The sequence below is a fragment of the Molothrus aeneus genome, chromosome 29, assembly GCF_037042795.1.
Source record: "Molothrus aeneus isolate 106 chromosome 29, BPBGC_Maene_1.0, whole genome shotgun sequence".
Classification (NCBI taxonomy): Eukaryota; Metazoa; Chordata; class Aves; order Passeriformes; family Icteridae; genus Molothrus; species Molothrus aeneus.
The window spans coordinates 2,474,154-2,497,076 of NC_089674.1; the positions used below are offsets into that span (position 1 = coordinate 2,474,154).

General features: G+C 56.3%; 2 protein-coding genes across 2 annotated transcripts; both read left to right on the forward strand.

Moving 5' to 3' along the window:
* The first annotated feature begins 3,382 nt into the window (after nucleotides 1–3,382).
* ADRB3 (adrenoceptor beta 3) lies at nucleotides 3,383–5,878 on the forward strand. Its single transcript, XM_066567403.1, has 2 exons — nucleotides 3,383–4,626; nucleotides 5,839–5,878. Exons 1-2 carry the CDS (start codon nucleotides 3,383–3,385, stop codon nucleotides 5,876–5,878), a joined length of 1,284 nt encoding a protein of 427 aa, XP_066423500.1.
* Nucleotides 5,879–8,467: 2,589 nt separating this feature from the next.
* On the forward strand, nucleotides 8,468–22,476 carry RAB11FIP1 (RAB11 family interacting protein 1). The gene is made up of 6 exons (XM_066567333.1): nucleotides 8,468–8,790; nucleotides 12,343–12,785; nucleotides 12,960–13,752; nucleotides 15,058–17,265; nucleotides 18,564–18,669; nucleotides 19,565–22,476. The coding sequence occupies exons 1-6, from the start codon at nucleotides 8,468–8,470 to the stop codon at nucleotides 19,781–19,783; spliced, it is 4,092 nt and encodes a 1,363-aa protein (XP_066423430.1). The 3' UTR covers nucleotides 19,784–22,476.
* The last annotated feature ends 447 nt before the right edge of the window (nucleotides 22,477–22,923 follow it).

The window sequence follows — 22,923 nt, forward strand, 5'->3', positions numbered from 1 at the left end:
CATCTGTTTCCTCTCTCCAAACACATCCATGGGCACCAGGAACTCCATGTGCTGCCCAAGGAGATGTCTGCTCCCTGCTCTCTGCATCCCAGCTCTCCCCAGGCAGGGATCTCCCCTAACTGATTCCAATTCTCTGTGTGTAAAATGTATTTTTAAATACCCATTGTTCATCCTGCAGCAACGGCCAAAGGAGCTGCTCTGACCCATGGCATAAACATATTTTCCCAGAGTTTTCTAAACAACCCTTGACCCCTTGGCTTCCTGTGGCCTTTTGCCAGGCTGGCTCTGCTTCCCCCAGGTAGAGCCAGGCCAGAGGTCCTGGCAGGGATGGGAAAGAGAAGAAGATGCTTCTCCTGGTGTCTCCATTCCTTGAATCAAAGCTCTGGAGCAGCAGGGATGGGGGTGAGGGCTGGGTGAGCTCTGTGCTTCAGCTTTTCCAGCTGGAAAACCGGGACAAAGATCCAGAACCACGGCACTGAGGAAAGCCTGGGACTGTCCATTCCCCTCCCCAGGGAGCAGGGCAGGGCATCGAGCCCTCCTGCCAGGGGCTGGCCCTGCTCTGAGGTGCAGAGAGAAGCATCAGAACGAGGGGTTGGATGTCTGGCTGTCTGTCCTGGGCTGGGAAAGGGAAGAGGATGCTTCTCCTGGTGTCTCCATTCCTTGGATCAAAGGAATGCTTTGTCCCAGGGATGCTTTGTCCCAGCACCTCTGTGCTCCAGCTTTTCCAGCTGGAAAAGTGGGCTGGGAAAGGGAAGAGGATGCTTCTCTTGGTGTCTCCATTCCTTGGATCAAAGCTCTGGAGCAGCAGGGATGTGGGTGAGGGCTGGGTGAGACCCAGAACCTCTGTGCTTCAGCTTTTCCAGCTGCAAAACTGGGACAAAGATCCAGAACCAAAGCCTGAGAATGTCCCTTCCCCTCCCCAGCCCCACCCTGGGGCAGGGCAGGACATTGATTCCTCCTGCTCTGAGGTGCACAGAGAAGCGGCAGAGCGAGGGGCTGGATGCCTGTCTGTCTGTCCTGCCGTGGGCAGCGTGTCTGTCCGCGCCTGGGAACGCAGGGGGAGCTCCCTGCTGGGCACGGCAGGGTGAGGAAGGCCAGAAACACCATAGGGGCTGTCTGCAGGAAAACAGGCTGGGAAATCAGGCTGGAAAATCCCTGGGGATGAGTCTGGCAGCTCCTCGGGGGTCTGGGGACCAGCACAGAGCTCAGCTCAGCTGGGGCTGCCAGGGAAGGGGAGGCAGGGATGGAAAAGGAGGTGAGGATGAGTGTAGGGAAGGGTGGGAAGCCAGCAGCCCCTGGTCACTGCAGAGGGGTGGCAGAGCTGGGCATCCTGCCCCTTTGGTGGCTCCCCAGAGCCCTCATCACCCAGGGACACTCACAAAAGGGACATTCAAAGCAGGACAGGTGCTCCTGCTTTGCTCTCAGACCCAAAAATGTGAGTGTGACCTGGAGCTGGCTGTGCAGGCACGACACACGACAGCATCCCTGCCCCTGTGTGTGTGCCAGGGGCACAAACTGCCCCTGTGTGTGTGCCAGGGGTGTTTGGGGACAGCACAAACTGCATCCCTGCCCCTGTGTGTGTGCCAGGGCCACAAACTGCCCCTGTGTGTGTGCCAGGGGCACAAACTGCCCCTGTGTGTGTGCCAGGGGTGTTTGGGACAGCACAAACTGCCCCCCTGCCTCTGTGTGTGTGCCAGGGCCACAAACTGCCCTGGGAACAGCAATTCCCAGCTCTCTCCCAGGCAGCAGCAAACACCCAGGCTGGGAGCTGAGTGAGATTGGATCAAGCCCTTGGCTGAGGGCTCTGGAAATCCAAAACAGCCTTGTAAAGATGAAGCTTGTAAAAGCAGGACTCTGCTTTCGTAGCTCATGAATGGGAAGAAATGCCAGCCAGATCATTTTTACACATATTTTTTCCGTCTTTGTCAACATTCCCCCATTTGGCTGAAACTTCAAACTGCCCCATTTGGAGACCGTCTGGCTTAGAAGTTGCAGTATTTGTATAAATAACTGATAGGGAAAGATGATCCACTCTGGAGCCTGCCCAGGGGCCCTGGGAACTGGGATGGGGCTGTGGAGCCTCCTTTGAGCTTTGGTGGTTCCCCAGTGCCAAGTGAGTAGGACAGGAAGTGTGGATGGAGGGTGAATTTGGGTGGGGGTCTCCAAACACCAGCACCCACCCAAATTCAGGAAGGGGAGCCAGGAAGGTCTCTTCCATCCACTGGGAAGGAGGCTCAGGCAATAACTGTGGAAGTGAAATGGTGACTGTGGCCCTGGGTGTCACCCGGGTGGAAGCTGGCTGTCACCTTGGCAACCCTGGGCTGATGTCGGGGTTGGGTCACCGTCCCCACCAGGGGCAGTCTGTCCTGCCCGGGGAGAGTCTGAGCACGGAGAGGGCAGCACAGAGGGCTGAGGGCTCAGGGAGGGGATGGTGTGCACGGCAGGGTGCAGAACAGGGACAGATGGGTGGGATTGGAGATCAGAGAGGGGCTGGAGGGCACAGGGAGGGGCTGGAGGGCACGGAGAGGGGCTGGAGGGCACAAAGAGGGGCTGGAGGGCACAGGGAGGGGTTGGAGGGCACAGGGAGGGGATGGAGGGCACAAAGAGGGGCTGGAGGGCACAGGGAGGGGATGGAGGGCACAGAGAGGGGCTGGAGGGCACAAGGAGGGGATGGAGAGCACAGGGAGAGGCTGGAGGGCACAAGGAGGGGATGGAGAGCACAGGGAGGGGATGGAGGGCACAGGGAGGGGATGGAGGGCACAGAGAGGGGATGGAGGGCACAGGGATGGGCTGGAGGGCACAGGGAGGGGCTGGAGGGCACAGAGAGGGGCTGGAGGGCACAAGGAGGGGATGGAGGGCACGGAGAGGGGATGGAGGGCACAGACAGGGGCTGGAGGGCACAGGGAGAGGATGGAGGGCACAGGGAGGGGATGGAGGGCACAAAGAGGGGCTGGAGGGCACAAAGAGGGGCTGGAGGGCACGGAGAGGGGCTGGAGGGCACAGAGAGGGGATGGAGGGCACAGAGAGGGGCTGGAGGGCACAGGGAGGGGCTGGAGGGCACACGGAGGGGATGGAGGGCACACGGAGGGGATGGAGGGCACGGAGAAGACCGGGAAAGCACGGCCAGGGGCTGAGGCGTCCGGCGGGGATGCCGGGGCGAGCGGGGCGGGCCGGGGCAGCGCGTCCGGGGGGAGGAGGTGCCGCTCGCTGTCCGCTCCCCTTCCCTCGCCCTCCGGAGCAGCCCGGGGCCGCCCCGCTCCTTTCAAGGCTCCTCCTCCGGCGCGGAGGGGACCCGGCCCCGCCGGTCCGGCCCGAGGGCTGCGCCGGGAGCGCGGCGGGGAGCGCACGGCGGGGCCGGTGCCCGCAGCCCAGCCCGGCCGAGATGAGCCCCCTCCCCGCGGGCAACGGCAGCGCCTGGGGGGGCTCCGGGAACTGCAGCGGGGCTCCGCTGGGCCGGCAGTGGGTGCTGGGCACCGCCATCAGCCTCACCGTGCTGGTCACCGTGGCCGGTAACCTGCTGGTGATCGTGGCCATCGCCAAAACGCCGCGGCTGCAGACCATGACCAACGTCTTCATCACCTCGCTGGCGTGCGCCGACCTCATCATGGGCTTGCTGGTGGTGCCGCCGGGGGCCACCATGCTGCTGAGCGGCCACTGGCCCTACGGCACGACGGTGTGCGAGCTGTGGACCTCGCTGGACGTGCTGTGTGTGACCGCCAGCATCGAGACGCTGTGCGCCATCGCCGTGGATCGCTACCTGGCCATCACCTCCCCGCTGCAGTACGAGGCGCTGGTGACCAAGGGCCGCGCCCGGGCCGTGGTGTGCCTGGTGTGGGCCATCTCCGCCTTCATCTCCTTCCTCCCCATCATGAACCACTGGTGGAGGGATGGGGCGGACGAGCGGGCGGCGCGCTGCTACGAGGACCCGCGCTGCTGCGACTTTGTCACCAACGTCACCTACGCCATCGTGTCCTCCACCATCTCCTTCTACGTGCCCCTGCTCGTCATGATCTTCGTCTACGTGCGAGTTTTTGCCGTGGCCTCGCGGCACATCCGGCTCATCGGCAAGGACAAGGTGAGGTTCGTGCAGGAGCCGCCCAGCCCCACGGGCAGGAGCAGCCGGCGCAGGAGGCCCTCCCGCCTGCTGGCCATCAAGGAGCACAAGGCTCTCAAAACCCTGGGCATCATCATGGGCGTCTTCACGCTCTGCTGGCTGCCCTTCTTCGTGGCCAACATCATCAAGGTCTTCTGCCGGTCGCTGGTGCCGGACCAGCTCTTTCTCTTCCTCAACTGGCTGGGCTACATCAACTCGGCCTTCAACCCCATCATCTACTGCCGCAGCCCCGACTTCAGGAGCGCCTTCCGCAAGCTGCTGTGCTGCCCTCGCCGCGCCGACCGCCGGCTCCACGCCGTCTCACAGGACCTGCAGCGCTGTCCCTGTGCTTTCAGCCCTCGGGGGGGACCCGCAGGGGACAGCAAGGCGGCTCTCGGGGGCCCCGGGGAGGATGGCGAGGCTCGGGGCGGCGGCAGCAGAACAGAGGAGGCTCCTCTGCCCCACCGGCAGCGCCCCCCGGGCGAGTCCCGGCTGCAGGGCGCGCAGACCTCGCTGTGTTCCCAGCTGCATGAGTAGGTACCTGCAGGCATTTGCTCGGGAGGGGCTCGGGGAGTCCGGTCCAGCCCTTTGGGGTCGGTGCTGGAGGAGCAGGCAGACCCCGGGGTACACGGGAGAGGCTCTGGAATGTGGGACTGGGCACTACTGCCCTGCTCCCTGATGTTCCCCTAAAACTCTGACCCCTCCACTGGGCTGCAAAATTCGGGTCCCAACCAGTCCCACTCCAGCCCGCCAGCACCTGATCTGCTGGGTAAAGGAAGCACGGGTGGTGAACAGGGAAGCAAACCAACCGAGCAGCAAAGTGTCCCCAAGCCTGGCATTTCCCCCTTCTCCCGACCCCACTTTGGGCTGCTAAAGAAGGAAAACGCGGGGACCCGCTCCGCAGCGAGGCGCTCCGGCTGCCGGCGCCACTCTGGGCTCTGCAGGTTGTTTTGCCCTCCAGCGGTGTAAATCTGGGAAGGGAATTAATTTCAACCAGCTCCGTTCCATGACGGGAAATGCACTCCCGGAGCCGGCAGCACGCACTGAGCAGGGGGCAGGGGCTGGCAGGGGCTGGCAGGGGCTGCTGGGGGGATGGCTGGACTTGGCAGGGGTGGCAGGGGACACCCATGCTGTGGTTCTGCCCTGCCGGGACCCTGACACGAATTTCCACCTCCAATTGCAAGGTGGGGTTTTTCCACGCTGAGTTTTTTTATTAGTATGACAAAATTGGAGTTCTTCTGGTTACTGAGGATTTTAACCGTGTTTCTCTCCTGATGCCCGAGGGCAGGAGAGGTTTCCTGCCAGAAATGTGCAGGTAGAGGTGCCGGAGTTGTTCCCTGGGCAGGATTCACCCATGCTGGGGACACGGGGCGCTGGCAGGAGCTTCTGGGGGCTGGCAGGGGCTGGCAGGGGCTGCTGGGGGGATGGCTGGGGTTGGCAGGGGTGGCAGGGGTAGCAGGGGACACCCATGCTGTGGTTCTGCCCTGCCGGGACCCCGACACAGATTTCCACCTCCAATTGCAAGGTTGGGTTTTTCCACGCTGAGTTTTTTTATTATTATGACAAAATTGGAGTTCTTCTGGTTACTGAGGATTTTAACCGTGTTTCTCTCCGTGTTTCCTGCCAGAAATGTGCAGGTAGAGGTGCCGGAGGTGTTCCCTGGGCAGGATTCACCCATGCTGGGGACACGGGGCGCTGCGTGGTGGGAGGGTCTGGGCTCTCACCCCTGCGCTCCCCCATTTCAGGTTTGCTGGCGGAGAGACTTCCGCGGGTCCGTCCGAGTGACTGGGAGCAGCCGAGAACCGGGAGGAGAGCGCTTCCCCCGGCCGGGTCATCATCATCATCATCATCATCATCATCATCATCATCGTCGCTCCGGCCTCTCCTCTGCCCGCCTTGGCCGCCGCCCTCCCCGGGGACCACAGCCAGCCCCAGGCTGCTGCCCGGCTCCGGGCATGTGAGTCCGGATCAGCCCGGCCAGAGCCGCTTTAACCCTCCTGGTGCTGGTGCCTGGCTCGCTGGAGCTGCACGGCGCTCCCGGATCCCTTCTGTGCCCGCCGGCGTGGTGGCTGCGGGTCCCTGTCCAGTGCTGGGTGGCACTGTGTCACCTCCCACCCTCTCCTTGCAGGGCCGGGGGTGCAGAAGCAGCGCCAGGGGTGACGGTGCTGGCAGGACCCGGAGAGGAGGAGGAGGAGGATCTCCCTTGGGAATGCTGGTGGCTTTGGGACAGCACCAGCTCCTTCGTGCCGTCGGTGCTGGAGACCTGGAGCTGGGGAAAAGCTCTGGAGCTGCTCAGCAAGGGGCAGCACAGCCTCAGGGATGTGTGGACAGGGGACAAGCTCCCATCTGGGGTGTTCCTGGCACGGCTGGCAGTGGGATGTGGAGACTGCCAGCTCTGTTTTCTTGAAGGACAAAGGACCCTGTTGTCCCAGGCTTGGCCAGTTTCGGACAGTCTGCTGAGAAGGAGAGAGGAGCCTCCTGCAGGCTCAAGCCCTTCCCAGGATTTCCATCCCTGCCCCAGCTGCTGCATTCCAGGGCTGAGTGCAATCCCTTCAGCAAAGGAAAAGCTCAGGGGAACGAGGGCAGCTCCGAGCACGGAGCACTTCCAAACGCAGGGAGCTGGGATCGTGTCGGGTCTCTCGGCAGTTTCCCCCTCTCGTTCTGGACACATGTCCCTGGGGGACGGGAGTGCATTCTCATCTCACAGAGTGCAGACGTGCCCTGCCCACGCTGCACTGCCCCGCAGCACCTCTGGGCACGAGCTGCTGTCAGCATCTTCAGTGACTGCACAGTTCTTGTCCCGGTTTGTGTCCCCCCTGCGGTGTGAAATAAACCTCTGGATCTCTGCGGTGCCTCCACATCTGTCCCGAGCAGCAGCGAATGCTGCACCGTGTGCTGTTCCCGTCTCCATGTGTTGTTCCCTGCTCCATGTGCTGCTCCATGTGCTGTTCCCCGCTCCATGTGCTGCTCCCTTCTCCATGTGCTGTTCCCTGCTCCATGTGCTGCTCCAGGTGCTGTTCCCATGTGCTGTTCCCCACTCCATGGGCTGTTCCCCGCTCCAGGTGCTGTTCCCCGCTCCAGGTGCTGTTCCCCGCTCCATGGGCTGTTCCCATGTGCTGTTCCCCGCTCCATGGGCTGTTCCCATGTGCTGTTCCCTGCTCCAGGTGCTGTTCCCTGCTCCATGTACAGTTCCCAGAGGTTCAGGAGGTCCATCCCCGTCCCGGGGCCGTGGCTGGCAGGGAAGAGCCGGGCTGGGCGTGCCGTGGTGCTGCCCCGAGCCGTGCCCGTGCTCCCGCAGCCCGAGGGCAGGCGGAGCTGCCCGGTGCCACCTCCTGGTGCCAGGGAAGTCCAGGTCTGCGCAGGAACCCGACCTGGGATGCTGCAGGGTGTCCCTGCAGGGACCTGTACACACCTGTACTCACTCACCTGTACTCAGCCATGCATAGACACCTGTACACGTACACCTGTACAGATACACCTGTACACACTCACTTGTACAAACACATACATACACACCTGTACACACCTGCATACACACACCTATACTCACCTGTACACACCCATGCATAGACACCTGTACCCACTCACCTGTACTCACCTGTACACACCTGTACACACTCACCTGTACTCACCTGTACACACTCACCTGTACACACCCATGCATAGACACCTGTACACATTCACCTGTACTCAGCTGTACTCACCTGTACACACCCATGCATAGACACCTGTACCCACTCACCTGTACTCACCTGTACACACTCACCTGTACACACCTGTACATACTCACCTGTACACACCCATGCATAGACACCTGTACTCACACACCTGTACACATTCACCTGTACACACTCACTTGTACACACACATACATACACACCTGTACACACCTGCATACACACACCTATACTCAGCTGTACACACCCATGCATAGACACCTGTACCCACTCACCTGTACTCACCTGTACACATTCACCTGTACACAGCTGTACATACTCACCTGTACACACCTGTACATACTCACCTGTACTCACACACCTGTACACACTCACCTGTACTCACCTGTGTTCACCTATACACACCTGTACCCACCTGTACTCACCTGTACCCACCTGTACACACCTGCACACACCTGTATCCACCTGCACACACCTGTACACACCTGCACACACCTGTACACACCTGTACACACCAGTACACACCTGTACTCACCTGTCCGCCCAGGCCCCGCCCCCTCAGGCCCCGCCCTCTCCGCGCTCTCGCGAGAGGGGCGGGGCGGGGCTCGCCCGCCGCCGCTCCCGTCCCGTCCCGTCCCGTCCCGGAGCATTCTCGGCCCGTCCCCGTCCCCGTCCCCGTCCCCGCTCGCTCGCAGCCATGGCGGCCCCGGGCTGGGCGCCCACCCACGTGCGGGTGACGGTGCTGCGGGCGCGGGGGCTGCGCGCCAAGGCGGCGGCGGGCGGCAGCGACGCGTACGCGGTGATGGCGCTGGGCCGCGACAAGTTCCGCACGTCGGTGGCCGAGCGGTGCCGGGGGGAGCCGCTGTGGCGGGAGGAGGCCACGTTCGAGCTGCCCGCTCGGCCCGCCGCGCTGCGCCTCACCGTGCTGCACCGCGCCCTCACCGGCGCCGACAAGTTCCTGGGCCGCGCTGAGGTGGAGCTGGGCCCGCTGAGGGAGGACGGCGGCCGGCAGCACACCAGGTGCGACCGGGCGGCTCCGGGGAGCGATGGGGACCCTCAGCCGGAGGGGTGCGAGGGCTCCTGTGTCCCACGGGGGCTGGGGAGGAGGATGGAGAGGCCCCTCTGGGTCAGGCGGAGGCTCGGGAGGAGGTTTTGGGGGTCCTCTCAGGCCCACGGGGGTCATGGAGGGGTTTGGAGGGGATTTCTGTGCCCCACAGGAGCTGCAGAGGAGGATGGAGAGGCCCCTCCGGGTCAGGCGGAGGCTCGGGAGGAGGTTTTGGGGGGGTTATGGAGGGGTTTGGAGGGTACCTGTGCACCCCACGGATGTGTGGGAGAGCGATGAGGGAATATGTGTGTCCCACGGGAGCTGAAGAGGACGGTGAGGGGATTTCTGTGCCCCACAGGAGCCGGGGAGAAGGATGGAGAGGCCCCTCTGGGTCCTGCAGGGAATGGAGAGGAGGTTTTGGGGGGTCTCTTAGGCCCACGGGGGTCATGGAGGGGATTTCTGTGCCCCACAGGAGATGGGGAGAAGGATGGAGTGGCCCCTCTGGGTCCTGTGGAGGTGGTTTTGGGGGCCCACGGGGGTCATGGAGGGGTTTGGAGGGGACCTGTGTGCCCCGCGAGGGTCATGGGGAGGTTTGGGGGGGACCCTTGCGTCCCACGGAGGTGTGGCAGAGCGATGAGGAGATTTCTGTGCCCCACAGGAGTTGGGGAGAAGGATGGAAAGGCCCCTCTGGGTCCTGTGGAGGTGGTTTTGGGGGGGTCTCTCAGGCCCATGGGGGCTATGGGGAGGTTTGGGGGGGACCCTTGCGTCCCACGGAGGTGTGGGAGGGCAATGAGGGGATTTCTGCCTGGGGGTCACCCTGTGCCCAGGGCAGCAGGGGGGTTCTAGTGGGGGACTCTTGTTCCCCACAGGGACCCCTGAAGCCCCAAAAGTGCCCACAGGGTGACCCCTATGAGCCCCCACAGCTGGGGGTCCAGAGATGACTTTTCCAGCCAGTCCTGCCTGGTCCTTGGGTTTGATTTTCAACCACTGACACTATAGAGAAAACAGCCAGCCTGACCCCCAAAACCTGGTGTCCTCAGAGTGCTGCCTCCTTCCAGCAGGCCCCGAGCACTAATTTATTTTTGCTAACAAACACTCGAAGCGTGTCAGGGTGGATAATTCCACCTTCCACGGGCTGCTCCTGCCCAGCTCCAGCTCTGTGTCACACACTCGCTGCTTTGAACACAAACACGGGCACGGTGAAACCCAGGGGTGGTGCCCGGGAAGGTTTTACTGGGAGTCAGCAGCCTTGTAATGTGCTTGTGAGTCACCTTCCTCCTCTGCCTCACCTGAGCACCGCCGGAGCCGTCCCGCTCGTCAAGGCTTAATTAGGTTCATTAAGGCTGTGTCAGACTCGGCTGTGTTTACACTGCAGAGCCCCTTGGTCAGCAGAGCTCAGGCCCGGTGCCTCGGGCTCCCAGGCATTCCTTTGTGTCTGGGCAAAGGAAAATTGAGGGGGAGAAAAAAAAAAAAAGAAAACACGGCTTTGGTACTCCTGGGGAAATTATTCGTGTTTTCAGTTGTTTGCAGGCCTCGGTTTCCTGTTTGAAGCCTGTTTTGTTCTTGCTGCCATGGTGATGTGTAGCCATAAAGGAGTAGTTTTATTTGGAAAATAGATAGATGTTGATTGACAGGTGCTGGCTAACACCATAAATGCCACTAATGGGATTTTTTTTTGTGGTTTGGGGGTTGTCAGTCCGTGATTTCCTTCCAGCCACCCCCAGGGCTGCTGCTTTCAGGCAGGGCTGAGCTGAACACGGTGTTTGCCCGGGACACACGGGATCGATTGTGGCACAGGATGCTCCTGGAAATCACTGCTTTGGAATAAAAGTGTCAGTGCTGGCTCATGTTAAAGGCAAAGGGGTTGTGATTCCTGGGCTGCTGCAGCTCCAGGGACTGGGCAAAGCCTCAGTCTCCTGATAAAAACCCTTCCCTGGGTGTCTTCTAAGCCCAGGCCAGAGCTGATTGTCAGCCAAGTGTTCATTTAGTCACAGAATTCCAGAATGGACCTTAAAGCCCGTCTTGTTCCACCCCCTGTCCTGGCTAGGGACAGCTTCCACTAGACCATTGCTCCAAACCTGGCCTTAAACACTTTGAGGGATAGGACAGACACAGTTTCTCCAGGACCAGGGCCTCACCACCCTCAGAGGGAAGAATTTCTTCCACATTTCCCTCTGAAGTGTCTGTAGCAGATTCCTGAATCCATCTCCTTCAGTTATCCCCATTAGTTTTGAATTTTCTCTGGAGCAAATCACCTTTTCCCGTTCTCTTTTGTTCCTTCCAGTATACCTTTGGAGGTTGAAGTGCAAATTTGATGGCAGGGCACATTTGCATGCTCTCTTTTTGCTGCCTTTATTTTCCCATTCCAGCTGGTGAGGAGGAAGAAACCAAGCAGTTTCCAGGCAGCCTTTCCTATGGGTTCTGTGGGGTCGGGAATGCTGCAACAAACAAAACCATGCTGGTGTGCAGTGCTGATCATTCTCTGTGCTGGCTCAGATGTGGTTTGAGTGTCACCAAGGGGTGCTTGAGGGCGTGGGGGTGGTGGCATTGTGGTTTGGGGTGCACTGGGCACTGCTGGGGAGCTGTGTCTGGGGAGGGAGAGGGCTCTGCCTGAGCAATGCCCTTCCTGCTGCGTGCCAGTCACGAGCCTGCAGAGGGGAGTGGAAATCCCCGAGGTCTGGGAGGCTGGGGCTGGCTGTCTGCTCTTGATTAGGGGTTCCTTGGCTTAGGAGGCATTAAGGAGCTGGAATGAAAGGTATGAGGGTGTGGGACGCGTGTGCAGCTCTGAGGCTGCTGCTCTCGCTCCACTTCAAAGCTGTGGCCCCTGCCAGTGTCAGGAGGAGAGATGAAAGGGCAGAGGAGAGTGGCTGAGCTGAAATACAGGAATTCCATGTTGTGCTTCTGTTTTTTCTCCTTTTTTTTTTAACCCTTCCTGATCTGGTTTTAAAGCAAATCTTATTGATAACTTTCTGTTTACGATAAGGAATGTTTTCTTTGGCACCTGGGGCTGTGAAGGTGACGTCACCATAAGATTAAAGTCTTTCTTTTCCTACACTGTGGGCTGATTTGATTTTTCAGCCACAAGAACCTTCTGTGTTCTCAATTACTGGTGTGTGATGGTGTTCACGGGGGTCTGAGGATGAGGGAAGAGACGAGGATCTGACTCCATGTTTCAGAAGGCTTGATTTATTATTTTATGATATATATTATATTAAAACTATACTAAAAGAATAGAAGAAAGGATTTCATCAGAAGGCTGGCTAAGAATAGAAAAAGAATGATAACAAAGGTTTGTGGCTCTGACTCTCTGTCTGAGCCAGCTGGGCTGTGATTGGCCATTAATTAGAAACAACCACATGAGCCCAATCCCAGATGCACCTGTTGCATTCCACAGCAGCAGATAACCATTGGTTACATTTTGTTCCTGAGGCCTCTCAGCTTCTCAGGAGGAAAAATCCTAAGGAAAGGATTTTTCATGCAAGATGTGTGCGACCCTGGTGGTTAAAGAAACCTCCTTGTTGCTGCAGGTGGTACAAGCTTCGCTCCAAACCGGGGAAGAAGGAAAAGGAGAGAGGGGAGATCGAGGTGGATATCCAGTTCATGAGGAGCAACATGACAGCCAGCATGTTTGATCTGTCCATGAAGGACAAGCCTCGCTCTCCTTTTGGGAAGCTCAAAGACAAGCTCAAGGGCAAGAGGAGCAGTGGCCTCTCGGACACGGCGTCGGCGGTCGTCCCCAGCACCTCCCACTCCCCTGCTGACAGCGAGGATGAGGCAGTGGAGAAGGAGAAGAAGAAATCCAAGTTCAAAGCGCTGTTCTCCAAGCCTGGCCTGCAGAAGACATCCCTGTCCCAGTCCATGTCAGTGCTGCCCACTCAGCAGCCCCTCACCCAGAGGGTTCGGCTGCGGCCCAGCGACTTCCAGGCGCAGTGGGATGAGGAGGAGTCCCAGACATCTCCTGCCTCAGAACGTGAGTGTTGGCACAAAACCTTCCCCCAAAGGGATCTTTGCACTTTTCACAGCACTGGTTCAATTCTCCTTTCTGAACAAATCCACAGAAAGTCCCTGCTGGCACTGAGGCTGGCAGTAGTGTTATAGTAAAGGTTATTCTTGCATCTTCAATTTCTCCGTTTTTTTTTTCCAGGATCCTTTGAAAGTGTGCCAGAACAGAAGCCAGCTCCTTCTCCTCTGTTTAAATCTCGTAAACCAGCCTTTTTGGACAGTAGGCAGCTAACCCAGGGAGCCACTAACCACACCAAAAAGGATGGGCTCTCTTTGTTCAGTGGCCTTAAATCCAAAAACGATCCCGTGTCCAAGTCCAGTCTGTGCATCAATGGCAGTCACGTTTATATGGAAGAGACCACGACGAAGGACAAGACTCCAACCTCCTCTCCCTCTCCTCACAACCTCAGGAGGAAGAAGCTCTTTGCTTCAGAGGAGAACCTGTCCTCCAGGTCCACTAAACCACCTGAAGAGATGGGGAGAACCTCTCCTGGGCAGGCATTCTCTGGGTCCACATCCTTAGAGACCTTCAAATCCATGACTTTGCCATCATACAAACTGCTCAGCAGTGAGGAGCACCTGGACACCAGCGTTCCACCAAGCATTGAGCCTGTTAGAGAGACCAAAAAAACAGACCACAAAAAGTCTGCCTTGCTCTCCCTGGTCACTGGGAAGAAGGAAACGGTGAAGCCCAGCGATGCTGAGATCATTCCCGACAGGACCCTGCAGAGTGAGGAAAATACAATTCCAGAAGAGAAGAGTGAAGAGGAGGCCAAATGCCCTGAAGGCCCAGCAGATCTGGGCAGAGGGAGCCCCTCAGGAGATGCTCACCATGCAGAGGAGGCCATCACAACCAAGCAGCTGCTCAATCCTTGTGAGGAGGAGCAGAAACCTGAGAAAGCTGCACCAGCCAAGACCAAAGCTGTGAAGCCCAGGTGAGTCCCAGCTGCTGGCAGGAGTGGGGGTGGGCAGTGCTGGTGGCAGGTGGCAATGGGCTGTGTCTGCCACACCTGGGCTCAGGTGCTGCTCTGTGGGTGCCTGTGGGTTTTATGCTGGTGTTGGGAGCTTTGATAGCAAAGAACAACTCCCAAGTTTTTCCTCAGTGTGAATAAAAGATGGATGTGTGCTGCTCCTTGTAAGTGATGCTGGAATAGTTGTTCTCTAGAGCAGGAGGCACCTGTGCAGGTGCTGAAGGGGTGAATTTTCTTGCTGGATCTCTTGCACAAACTAACTCTGTCTGAGCTGTGTGGCTGCAGCCTCCCCAGGGTCTGAAATGCCCGTTCTAACATCTCTGCTTTCCTCTTCCCTACTTGGCTGTGCTCTTCCCAAGGGTGGCCTTGGAGCCCTTCTGCTTTTGGCATTGCTCACAGCTGCACAGAGGGATTTTGTGTGGATTTGGACCCAAGGCTTTTTCGGAAATTCTGCTCTTTTATCCCTCATACAAATATAGAAATTGTGTATGGGGTTTATTTTATATAAATGTAGGTGTGCCCTACTAATAAGGCTGTGTTTTGTGTGTGTCCCTAACTCCTCATTTTCAGTGCTTCTCAAGTCTGAGTTTCTTGCCTGTGCAGTGTTTTACATACTAATAAACCTGCTTGGGGTGCAAAGAGATGGTGCTTAAAGCAGCAAAACCAAGCTCTGCAGCAGGAGAGTGTGACCGTGTTCACAGGGCTCTGAGGATGAGGGAAGAGATGAGGATCTGACTCCATGTTTCAGAAGGCTTGATTTATTATTTTATGATATATATTATATTAAAGCTATACTAAAAGAATAGAAGAAAGGATTTCATCAGAAGACTGGCTAAGAATAGAAAAAGAAAGAATGATAACAAAGGTTTGTGGCTCTGACTCTCTGTCCGAGCCAGCTGGGCTGTGATTGGCCATTAATTAGAAATAACCACATGAGCCCAATCCCAGATGCACCTGTTGCATTCCACAGCAGCAGATAACCATTGGTTACATTTTGTTCCTGAGGCCTCTCAGCTTCTCAGGAGGAAAAATCCTAAGGAAAGGATTTTTCATACAAGATGTCTGTGACAGGAGAGTTCTGACATAAGCCCAGTGCTTGGTAATTTGCTGTAAAGTCTCACAGACAAGGTGACACCTCTCTCTGAGGTCTCTGTAAGGTGTAGCTCATCTCCAGTGGCAGAGCTGATGGAGGCTGGTGCTAAAGCTTGTCTGTTCCTGCCTCGTGTTGCATCTGCAAGTGACATGCGAGTTTTTTGTCCCTTTTTGCAGACTGGGCCTGTCTCCAGAGGAGGAACCCAAAGCCACGCTTCCTACTCTTGCACCTGACCCCCTCCCTGCTTTTCTCTCTGTGCACCGTATCAGCAGTGCCAATAATCCTTTTATTTCTGAAGTGGGGCAGACAGTCCAAGTGCCAGACTCTGAAAACATCACTAGTTCTCATGCCTCTCTCACTTCTCCTGCTTTTACTGCAGAACTCTGGAATGACAAGAATCCTTTTACTGCTGAGTGGGACAGGGCATCCAGAGCCTTGGATCCCGACAGCATTGCCCATTTCCCTTCATCCCATCACCCTGCAGCCTCTGTTCCCCAAGTGCCTCTTCCTGGGCAGGTCTCTGCCAGGGGCAATAATCCTTTTGCTGCTGACTGGGGGCAGGGTCCTGAGGGCTCTGAGGCTTCTCAGGGTTTCTCTGGCCCACGTACACCTTCTGTCCCCTCTGTCTGTCCTTTCAATGACAACAATCCCTTCCTGTCCAAGCATGGGGCACAGGCAGTGCCAGGTTCCCGGGCTGGCTCTTCCCCTTCCTGCCTTCCTGCTGGGGAGGATTGTTCCTCTGCAGGACACCCTGCTCGTGGTGCTTCAGGGGGCTCTGCAGATGTGGCTTTAACCAGTGATGTCACAGCTGTGCCAGACCCTCTGGGCACCTTGTCTGGCCCCCCTGGGCTGGCTCCAGAGCTGCACTGGGATTCTGCCCGGCTTCAGCCTGAGGGTTCTTTGGAAAGCAGCAAGCCAGGCCCTGGGAAATCTGTGTCCTTTGTCCTTGGGGAATGGCAGGGTGTTCCATCAGGTGATGTGGGTTTGGGTGGGCAGGAAGGTGGAGAGCAGCCCCTAGATTCCAGTGGGAGGTTACAGATGAGTTCAGGGGCAGTAGGAGAGCGAGCAGGGTTTGGGGGTGACCCATTGACAGAGCCCTCAGGGGACAGCACACATCCCACCTGGAGCAGTGATGGAGCAGCTGTGGAGGTCAGTGGTGGGAGCACTGAGCCCTGCACGAGGGGTGACAAAGGTTTTGTGTCTGTCTCCAAGTGCAGTGACAGCCTCGTGCCAGAGGCTGAGCAGGCACAATCCCCCAAGAGCGAGCTCAGGGAGGAGCAGGAGCCCTGTGGTGGAAAGCAGTGGGCACAACGTGTGCCCATGTTAGAGCCCCAGGCACCTCCACCTGCTGGGAATGAGCCACTTCCTCAGGTCCAGCCAACACGGAGAGTCTGCACGGTGTCCCCTGGGGAAGGGGGTGCAGGGAGGGCTGGCAGGGAGGTCCCTGTGCCCCCAAAGCCAGCCCCACGAGTGGCTGTGCTGCTGAGGAAACCCCCAGGGACTCCCCAGGCTGATGCTCCTGCTCCAGGGGACGCTGCAAATTCCACCCCAGGGCTCCCATTCCCTGAGGCCTCAGCTGCTCGTGGGTGCCTCCCTCAAGGGGGCTCCTTGGGCACTGTCACCCCTGCAGTGGCACCCAGAGGTAAGAGCAGGCCTGTAGAAAGGGAGGGTGGGGATGGTTTGTCTGTCTGTCTGACAAATGTCAGGTCTGCCCTTCCTGTCCCCGGGGACCGGAGCTCGGTGCTGCCCGTGATCCCGGAGGGAGGCTCTGATGAGGAGCTGCTGGGGGACTGCCAGGACAGCTGTGGGGCCACTGCAGGTGACAGAGGTGTTCTAGGGAGTGGAGAGCAGCCCCGAGGTGTGACACCTTTGCATGGAGAGCAGAGAGAGCTCTCTGATAGCTCTGCTGCAGCCCCAGCGAGCCCGGCTGCTCCGGGAGGAGGAGCAGGAGCCGTGCCTGGTGCTTGTGAGCCAGGGAGTTTGGCTGTGCTGCCTGCTGCAGTGGGGGCTCCCAGGGTCTGTGTCCAGGGAGCTGACTCAGGCTTAGCTGTGCCATCTCATTCCAGGGAGTGTGACAGTCCCTCTGAGAAACAAGAGCTGGAAAGGAGTGCAGGTGCTGAGGAGCGTGCAGAGTGTGACTTCTCTGAGCCTTCTGCTTTCTCTTCCTCCCTGTCGAGTCCTTGCCAGCCCCACTCTTCCTCTCATTCCCTTCTCTCTGACACCCTGGGTCGTAGAGCAGAGTCTCCGAAAAAGCCAAGAGCCGAGGGCTTCGCAGATAAAGCGGGAAATTCGGGCAAGAAGAAACTTCTCCAGGCACGGGTTTCACCCTCTGAAACGTCCCCTAACCACACCCCATGGTGTGAAACCGTGTCTCCCCAGCACAGGTGAGGCATGTGGGGGTCACAGCAGGTACCTCTGTGCAGCTGTGAGCTTTGCTTTGCCCTCTGGCTGCAGATCCATCCCTGAGGCTGCTGCATCAGGCCAGGACAGCCCTGATTCCTCTGGGGGCTGGGTTTGTCAGGGCTTGGCTGCTGTGGGGCTGCTGCTGGCTCCAGGAGGGTCTGTGCAGCTCCTCAGGGTGCCCAGGGGAGCACCCTGAGGAGAAGAAACTTCTCCAGGTGTGGGTTTCACCCTCTGAAACATTCCCTAACCACGTGAAACCGTGTCTCCCCAGCACAGGTGAGGCATGTGGGGATCACAGCAGGTACCTCCGTGCAGCTGTGAGCTTTGCTTTGCCCTTTGTCCCTGAGGCTGCTGCATCAGGCCAGGACAGCCCTGATTCCTCTGGGGGCTGGGTTTGTCAGGGCTTGGCTGCTGTGGGGCTGCTGCTGGCTCCAGGAGGGTCTGTGCAGCTCCTCAGGGGAACAGCTGCTCCTCACAGCTCTTAGGGGAGCTTAGGGAAAGTGCAGGGGGAATGGAGTCATTCCATCCCACTGGCAGAAGGGCCTGGGGCTGAGCTGTTTGTCAGACACCTGATAAATGAGGTGCTTCATTTCCTGCCTGTGTGGGCTCTCAGGGATCACCAGCACTGCTGCAGCTCCTGCTCTGTGGAGTGCTGCCACTGACCTGTCAGCCCTTGAGACTTCACCCCCCAGAGCCTGGGGTCTAGGACACCTCAGGGCCAGAGTTTGCTGCAATAAAAATAAAATTTTGTTCCTGTGTTCAAATTGGTGCTGTGAGTCCTGTGCAGGCAAATAATGACAGCACTTCCTCACAGCTGGTGGTGTCAGTTCAGCTTGGACAAGGCCTGACACTTGTCTCAGGACAGCAGAAGTATTTGGTATGTTGTAAGATCACAAATATGTTCTGATTAGGAAAGTCAGCCTGAAATACCAGTTTCTGAGGGATCAGAGTGGCTGCCCTGTGCTCTGTCTCCTCGTGTAGCCCGACCTGGCTTTTCTTCCATGACACACACAGGATGTATTTCCCTTCCTGCTGCTGCTTTATCTCCAATACCTTGAGTCAGTAAAGATAGTAGAGAACTGGAAAATACTTACAAAACTCCCGTGGCTGTACAAATACCTTGTCTTCCTGAAGCTGAATCTCTTTTCTTTGAGGAGATAGAGCAGGGAGGGAATCATCCCCAGTTTCTTGCTGTATTTGTTCTCATTCTAAAGATCTGTGTCATGCTGCTCTTACCTCTCCTGCCTGAACAACAGGACCCTTTTTTTTCCTGTTGCAGACTCCATCCTGTGAAGCCAATGAATGCCATGGCAAACAAACCTCAGAGCAAGAACCTGAATGTCATCAGCACCATGAATGAAAAGCTGCTGGAAATGAGTGTGAAGGTATGGAGGGAAGTGGCACTTTCACTGCCCAAGCTTTGATTTATTTGAAGAGTTTGATTTATTTGAAGAGTTTGTGTATTCCAGATAGTTGGGACATGAACATCCTTTTGGTCAGCCCCCAAGAGTGGGAGCAGTCCTTCAATGCTGATTTTCTTGCAGACTGACTGTAAATAGAGCTGGGGCTTGTGTTTTGTGGGGGAGATTCTCAGCACAGCCACTTCCTTGGAGCCCACTCGTGCAGTTGGGTCAGCAGTGGGATTGAGAGGAGCTTTCAGCATAATCCTGGTCTCAAAAGAGACCTCCAGGTTTGAACACAGCTTCCCTGGCAGGCTGATCATAAAGGCTGGGAACATCCCTGGCTCAGCAGGGAAAATCACAGCTCCCCTTATGGTTTGTCAGGGTTTTTTGGGGAAATAGGGAAGTTAGAACTGAAATAACAGCAGTGCCTCCTCCTGGTGAGAGGGGAGAGGATGAGAGTTGAGTGATTCAGACTGACAAAGGGTTCAAAACTTGCAGTGGGTGTTGTGGTGTTGTGATTGCACCTAAATTGAGTGTGATGCCCCACAGGAGCCTGTTGTGCTCACACCCCCTGCCTGGGCAGTGTTCTGGGAGCTGGAGGAGTCAGCAGAAGCTGCCCAGTACTTCTGATGCTGCTTGAGGGTTAAAACCAGATTTTTTTCAAGGGAATAGGAAGAAACAGCAGAGGCCTGGGTGGGTGTTTCTTGCTGTCTAACCTGAATTTGGCTTTCCCAGTGTGCATTTAAGCAGCTGCTTTGAGCTTTCCCAGGTTTGTTTGGCAGCAGCTGTCACTGGGCTGGTCTGCGTGTTGTGTGTCTGGTTTGGAATGTGCTGTGCCTGCTCTGACCCTGCCTTCCCTCCCTCCCTCCCTCCCAAGAAATACGATCCCTCAGACCCTGCCTATGCCTATGCTCAGCTGACACACGATGAGCTGATCCAGCTGGTGCTGAAACAGAAGGATACCATTACCAGGAAGGACCTCCAGGTGCGGGAGCTCGAGGATTACATCGACAACCTGCTGGTCAGAGTCATGGAAGAAACCCCAAACATCCTCAGAGTCTCCATGTCTGGCAACAAAAAAGCTGGGAAGATGTGAAGGCTCTGGTGGGCAAGGACTGAATCCCCCCAGGGGAGGGTGAGGAGCTGGTGGTGCTGCTCACAGAAAATGACCTTTTCCTGTTCCTGCCTTGAGCAACCCTCAGATTGATCAAGAGTTCCATCAGGTGTTGTAATCAAGTCACCTTACTGTATTTATTTTTTGGTTTCTTCCCATTATTTGGGAAGGTCAGGCATTAATCCCAAGGCTGTGATGGGAAGGAGGAGGGTTTTTGATGTGTTTTGCTGCCCAGTAAGGCACTGATGATCCTTTAGGAAGATTTTTTTAAATGGTTTTGTTTTCTAGAAGCTTTTAGAGATCAGTTACTTTTCTTTTCACATCTGAAGTTGTAGTGCAATATAAATCCTTGTACAGTAGAGCTTGAGGATTTGATTGTTTTTAAAATAATAATTAACTACACTGGAGAAGTCCAAAGATGGCCCAGCTTCAGAGCTGGGCTGTAATTTAAAAGGAATTAATGCCTTGAAAGTTGACTGTAAGCTGACCAAATCTCAGTTCATCTCATCAAGTGGACATTCCCAAGAGTCCTTCAAGGGAAGGTTTTCAGGTTTTTTGGAGTAGGAGACATTGAGGTTCACAGTACGTTTCTACCATAGGAATGGCATCAATGAATTCAGGCCAAAGGTACATTTTAAATCAGAAATTGTTCTCTTAGTGTCTTAAATTTCTGCTCTGGAGCTTGTTCAGAGCAGGCAGAGGCTGCCCTGGCTCTGCCCCTTGTGCCCTGTGGGATCTCTGTGACCTTTTCCCTTTTACACTGCATTGAGGAATCAGAAATCCTTTGGGGTTTGGAGCTGGGGCTCACCTTGAGGGCCCTTCCAAAGGTACATTTAGAATCAGAAATTGTTCTCTCATGTCTTAAATTTCTGCTCTGGAGCTTGTTCAGAGCAGGCAGAGGCTGCCCTGACTCTGCCCCATGCTCTGCCCCTTGTGCCCTGTGGGGGCTCTGTGACTTTTTCCCCTTTTGGGGGAAGTCAGAAATCCTTTGGGGTTTGGAGCTGGGGCTCACCTTGAGGGCCCTTCCAAAGGTACATTTTAAATCAGAAATTATTCTCTTGGTGTCTTAAATTTCTCCTCTGGACGTTCAGAGCTCACCTTGAAGGCCCTTCCAAGGTGATCAGCCTTGCAGTGCTTTTTGCTGTCATTCCAGACAGGGATTCCTGCCTGCTCTGGCTCCTTGCTGCTCCCAGTGGGAGGAAAACCTTGTGTGGCTGAGGGAGCTGGGTGTGCTGGACAGCCCAGAGCTCCTGGGGGTCTCAGGGGTGTTCTCCCCATCCCCTCAGGCTGCAGGAGCAGCCAGCACAGCCTCCCCCACTGCAAACCGAGCAGGGCTTTGTTTGCTGAGCCCTTGGCACAGATCAAAACCATCAGATGCCTTTTGGGACCCCTGGGATTATTTACCAGGGTAGGGAGAGTCCATGAAAGGCTTAGAGAGAAGCTGGAAAACCAACAGAGCCCTGCAAAGGACCAAAGCTTCATGAGGACCAAAGCTTAAAGCTTTCCAGCCTTAATTCTATGGAAATAAACACTCCTACCTTTGGAAATTGTTGGGTTATTGGGTCACTCCTGGCCCAGGGGTGAGTTTCTAACTCCATTTTTCTACAGGAAAGCACTTTATGGGGGACTGGAGCAGCTCTCACCCTGTGAGCAGTCTGCTTACAATGTCACAAACCACTGGAGATCTCAAATGCTGCATTTTGTAGCGAGGAGCAGTTTGATTGATAGATTTGCACAGAGATGTAAACATTTATTAGGAAAATCAAAGAAATGCTGTTAATAACATTTTTATTCCTACTACCAAAGTCTGGAGCTTTACTGGCAGAGCTGTCCCTTATGGGCAGGCTGACCTCAAACAAGCCTTAGGAGCTGAGAGTCTTGCAAGACTTCAGGTCCTTTTATCTCATTTTAGTGTTATTTGAGCAGTGAGGGTGTTCTCTCCTTCCTGCTGCCCCTTCTGCTCTGAGTGAAGGTGGCCTAGGTGGTGGTTTCATTCTGAGTGGTGCTGCTTGGCCTTGCTGCTGCCTCCTGTGCCTTCTCGAGTGAGGAAGATGAAGGATTGATTTGTTTCCTCCTCGTGCTTCTGTGGATCTCTGGCCAGAGGATCCTGTACCTCACTGATAAATTTATATTTTAGACTTTTTCTCTGCTGGGAAGAGTGACCTGCACAGAACCAAAGCAATAAATAATATTATTCAGAAAATAATAATATTATTATTCAGAAAATAAATAATATTATGCTGTTAGCAGAGATGAAGCCTTAACACTTGGACAGCCTCCCTGGCAGCCTTTCTGTGCCAGTTCAGCCCTGGGTGTTGGGTGGAGCCCAAGTTGAGCCCGGGGCTCTGCTGTCCCTGGGGGGCTGCAGCTGTGGAGCCTCTCCTGGAGCAGAGGAGGGGGCACAGGGGGGTCCCAGTCCTCGACCCCCTCAGCCTCGAAAGCCTCACCCAGCCCTCACACCTCGTTTTTATTGGCAACACTCATTAAAGCCTTTGGTGTGGGGGGACTGGCATTTTACATCCTCAAGGGCCTTAAGAATCAAATCTGTTGTTTGTTATTGAAGGATTTAATGCATGTTCCCTGTTTGTACTCTCTGCTTTTAGCCCAGGTACTGTTTGTTTTTAAACACATTTTGGTTTTATGGAACACTAAAATAAAGATACCTTAAACCCAGAGTTCTGAGCACTGTGTCTTTGTTCTGAAGGGCTTTGTCCCCTCCTTGTGCCTCTCTGCACATCCTCTGTGGCAGTACCAGCTGTGGGTTTCTCTGGGTCTGCATTGAAGGCACTTGAGACAGTAGTTCATGTTCAGACTCAAATGTTTATTATTTCTTCTCAGTAAAACAGTCTCACTACTGTGAGTTGGGCAGCTTTTATTAGAAGGCACGAAATGGTCAACAGTCTCTTGTTACAAGGTCTTTTAAGACTAAACTATCCAATTAAGAACCAGGGACCGTGGAGGGACTCGGGGTCCTCATGGCAGCGCTGGCCTCGCACTGCGGCGCGGATGGGAGGAGGAGTAGGCCATCAGGGCCCGGGTTCCCCGCCGAGGAAGCCGCGATGTCCGCTCGGTTCCGCTCCCCCCGCGCTCCCGGCGCCGCCGCTTCCCCGGGCATCCCCGGC